The sequence below is a fragment of the Amphiprion ocellaris genome, chromosome 5 (assembly GCF_022539595.1).
Source record: "Amphiprion ocellaris isolate individual 3 ecotype Okinawa chromosome 5, ASM2253959v1, whole genome shotgun sequence".
NCBI lineage: Eukaryota > Metazoa > Chordata > Actinopteri > Pomacentridae > Amphiprion > Amphiprion ocellaris.
In genome coordinates, this window is record NC_072770.1 from 8,038,791 (window position 1) to 8,042,293 (window position 3,503).

General features: G+C 37.9%; 1 protein-coding gene across 1 annotated transcript; it reads left to right on the plus strand.

The window, feature by feature from the left end:
- Positions 1 to 662: 662 nt before the first annotated feature.
- Positions 663 to 3,299, plus strand: pth4 (parathyroid hormone 4). Its single transcript, XM_035953453.2, has 3 exons — positions 663 to 718; positions 2,242 to 2,324; positions 2,961 to 3,299. Exons 2-3 carry the CDS (start codon positions 2,245 to 2,247, stop codon positions 3,241 to 3,243), a joined length of 363 nt encoding a protein of 120 aa, XP_035809346.1. The 5' UTR covers positions 663 to 718; positions 2,242 to 2,244; the 3' UTR covers positions 3,244 to 3,299.
- The last annotated feature ends 204 nt before the right edge of the window (positions 3,300 to 3,503 follow it).

Genomic DNA, 3,503 nt, shown 5'->3' on the forward strand with positions numbered 1-3,503 from the left:
GCCTCCTGCTGTGACAAATGAAGTTTAATGAGCTTCTTCTTTCTCACTTTCAACAAGTTCTGTCTCTGTTCTTTAAATGTTCTACCAGCTGCATCATTTGAAGGTCTGGCGTGTAAATTTCCCCTGGCGTGGGGAGAAATAAAGAACTTTATCTTATCTTTATCTTTAAATCTCTGCTACATTTCTCAGTGATGGAAACCGGTCCTGGAGGTGGTTGTCAGGGCGACCGGATGAGTGATGCTGGCTGTGGCGGCGCCGTGACAACCGTTGCTTTGGTTCATTAGCTGGTTGTAAACCAAGAAGCTGCTCCGGGCCTCAAACATCCCAACCACAGAAGTTTGAGTCTGCAAACGGTTTGCTGACGTTCTGCGGTTCTTCTGACTCATCGCTGAGAATCTTCATGTCGGTGGAACCAATCAGCCTCAATGCTCCTCTGAAGGCAGAAAAATAATCCTTCAATTGAATCTGATCCTTTAGAAAACACCAGACGCAGAGATCACCAGTCAGCGATGACGTTTGTGTTGAGGAGTGGGAGGTGTGTGTGTGTGTGTGTGTGTGTGTGTGTGTGTGTGTGTGTGTGTGTGTGTGTGTGTGTGTGTGTGTGTGTGTGTGTGTGTGTGTGTGTGTGTGTGTTGAAGGTATAAAAGGTTTGCAGGTCAAGTCTGAAGTCAGTTTAGTTTCTGATCTTGAGAGGAGCTGCAGGAACACCAGGGACGATGTGAGTAGCTTTACAATCTTTAACGATGCTCTGAGTGTTTACTGAAGTTTTTTATAGTTTCATTTTGTTTGAACTTCCTGTAAATGTGATGATTTATGATCAACAGTCAAAGAAGTCAAACTTTTCCTGTTGGAACTGATGTGTGTTTTTATTTGAAGAAAGCCGGCGTTGGACTTTTCTACAATTCTGAATAATAAAAAATTTAAAGTAATATCTGAACATTTTCCAAGTTTCCAGTCCTACTTCTGTGAAAATTATTAAAACAAAAACATTTAAAAATAACAATAATATTCCAACAACTTACAAAATAGCATAAAAACCCAATAACTTTCCATAATTAAAATATGTTTTCCAGCCTTCATTTTTACCTGAGATGATGTTTATTTTTAATGTTTAATAGCAGATGTTTACATGACAACCCTATAATATAAATATTTAATGATAAATGATATAAATGATGATTAAAAACTGAATATTGACAGATTACAGTGCTTCTAGTTTTTATGCTCCGATGAAAACATTCATTTAACATTTTTGCTGAGAAGAACTCTTTATTTGTAATTATACAAGATGTTTCTCATTTAACGAACAAATCTACAGATTATTTTTACAGTTTAAGTCGACTAACATGGACGGAATCAAACTCAGAAGATCTGAAGCGTTGGAGTGGCTGTATGAGACAATTTTATCTTTTTGAACTCAACAATCTGATTGATCAGCTGATCAATCGATCTGTTTATTATCAGAAAATCTGTAATTCATTTATAATTCAAAAACAAAACAACAACAAAATGCATTTTCTTTTTTCTTTGTTTTAAAATAAAAAAATATAAAACAGTTTCAGATGTCTGCATCAAAAAAATAATCGTCTTGTTTTTATTAAAAAATGTATTTTAAGCCAAAAATATTTTATGTGTCAACGCTCAGAAACACCTCATAGTTATATCTTCTGCCAGTCTTTTATTTGTGACCTTAAAACGGAAGAAAAGTAGCTAAAAACTACATTCTAAGGAGGTTTTATTGGGACACAGCTGAAGCACTGTTTCATGTTTTGTATATTTCTATAATTAAATCATTAATTTCACTCAAAGGGTTCCAAACTGTAGGTCGGGACCCCAGAGAAGGTCGCAAGACAAATATATTTTATTAGATTATCAATTGAACATTTTGTTGTGAAAATTTTAAAAATTTACAAAATGTCTCTCATTTAACCAACTAATCGGTGTAAAATTACAGAACAGAGAACAGAGTCACTGATTATATGTAATTTTGTAAATATATTAACAATATTACAGTTAAATTGAACAGTTTCATTATGCAGTGTCAAAAAGAATTATCTGAATTCTTTATTTAATCTTCTATGATGAAGCACAGCTGCAGATTTCAACGTTATTTTTTATTATTTTATTGATGTTTTTGTGTCTTTCAGCATAAAATATCATAAACAGACTGGTTAAAATAAAAGTTGTTTTTAGTGTTTTTCTCTTCAGAATCATCTCCTGATGTCAGTTTTTTTCCTGCAGAAGATGCCGATGTCCAGCAGATCTCTGGGATGGTTCGCTGTCATGATTCTTGTTTGTTCAACCGCCTGGTGTCAGAACGACAGGTGAGGAGGTTGTTGTTTTTTCTCATTTATTCTCCTTTTCTCTCCTTTATTCTCCTTCATTCTCTTTTATTATCATTTTCACTTCTTTATTCTCCTTTATTCTCCTTTATTCTGTGTTTCTGTTTCAGTTATTACTATTAGCAGCTGATTTTAGCTTTAATATAAAATGTTTTAACAAGTTGTTGATCTGAGTGTTGATGAGTCTGAGTTTAAAGTCTCTAATCTTCTTCATCTCTTCCTTCTTTTCTTTCTTCATCTCCCCTCCTCCATCCTCTCCTTCTTCTCCTCCTCCGTCCTCTTCCTTCTTCATCTTCTTTATCTCCTCCTCCTTCATCTTCTTCTTTTTCTTCTTCACCTCCTCCTTTTGTTCTCCTTCTCCTCCTTCTTCTCCTCCTTCTTCTCCTTCTCCTCCTTCTTATTCTTCTCCTCCTCCTCCTCCTTCTTCATCTTCTTCTTTTTCTTCAACTTCTTCTGATCCTCCTCCTCCTTCTCCTTCTTCTCCTCCTCCTTCGTGTCCTCCTCCTCTGCCTTCATCTTCTCCTCCTTTGTCTCCTCCTCCTCCTCCTTCGCTCTTTCCCCCTCCTCCTCCCCCTCTCCCTCCTCCTCCTCCTCCTGCTCCTCCTCCTTCTCCTGTAGTCGTCGAGCTGTAACTGAGCACCAGCTGATGCATGACCGTGGTAGAAACATCCAGAGTCTGAAGAGGCTGATCTGGTTGTCCAGCGCCATCGAGGGTCTCCACACAGCTCAGACCCGCTCGGCCACTCTGGGACCCTCCAAAATCCTGAACTTGGCTCTGAATCCGGCTCTGGTCCCGGCAGGTTCTGAACCCGGTCAGGTCCGCAGCCTCCTCAGAGACTTCTTTGAGCCGAACCTGAGCCGGCTGGAGAACCCAGAGATCAGCAAAATGGAGCTGAACTGAGACAACACATGTTCCTGTGGTCCTGTTTGTACAATAAATTTACAACAACTAAACAACGTCCTGTTGATTATTTTAACCTCATTCAGATTTCTGTTCCTCTGGTGTCTGTAAAACTCTGGTGCTTCATTAGTTCAGAATCTGCTCTAAGTTGTGACCAGTTGAGTTCAATTCACTGGACTCAAGAAAATAAATTAAATAAACTCAAGATATTAAGTTGAATCAAGCAGTTACAGACATAAGTAGAACTGTTTTGTACAGAA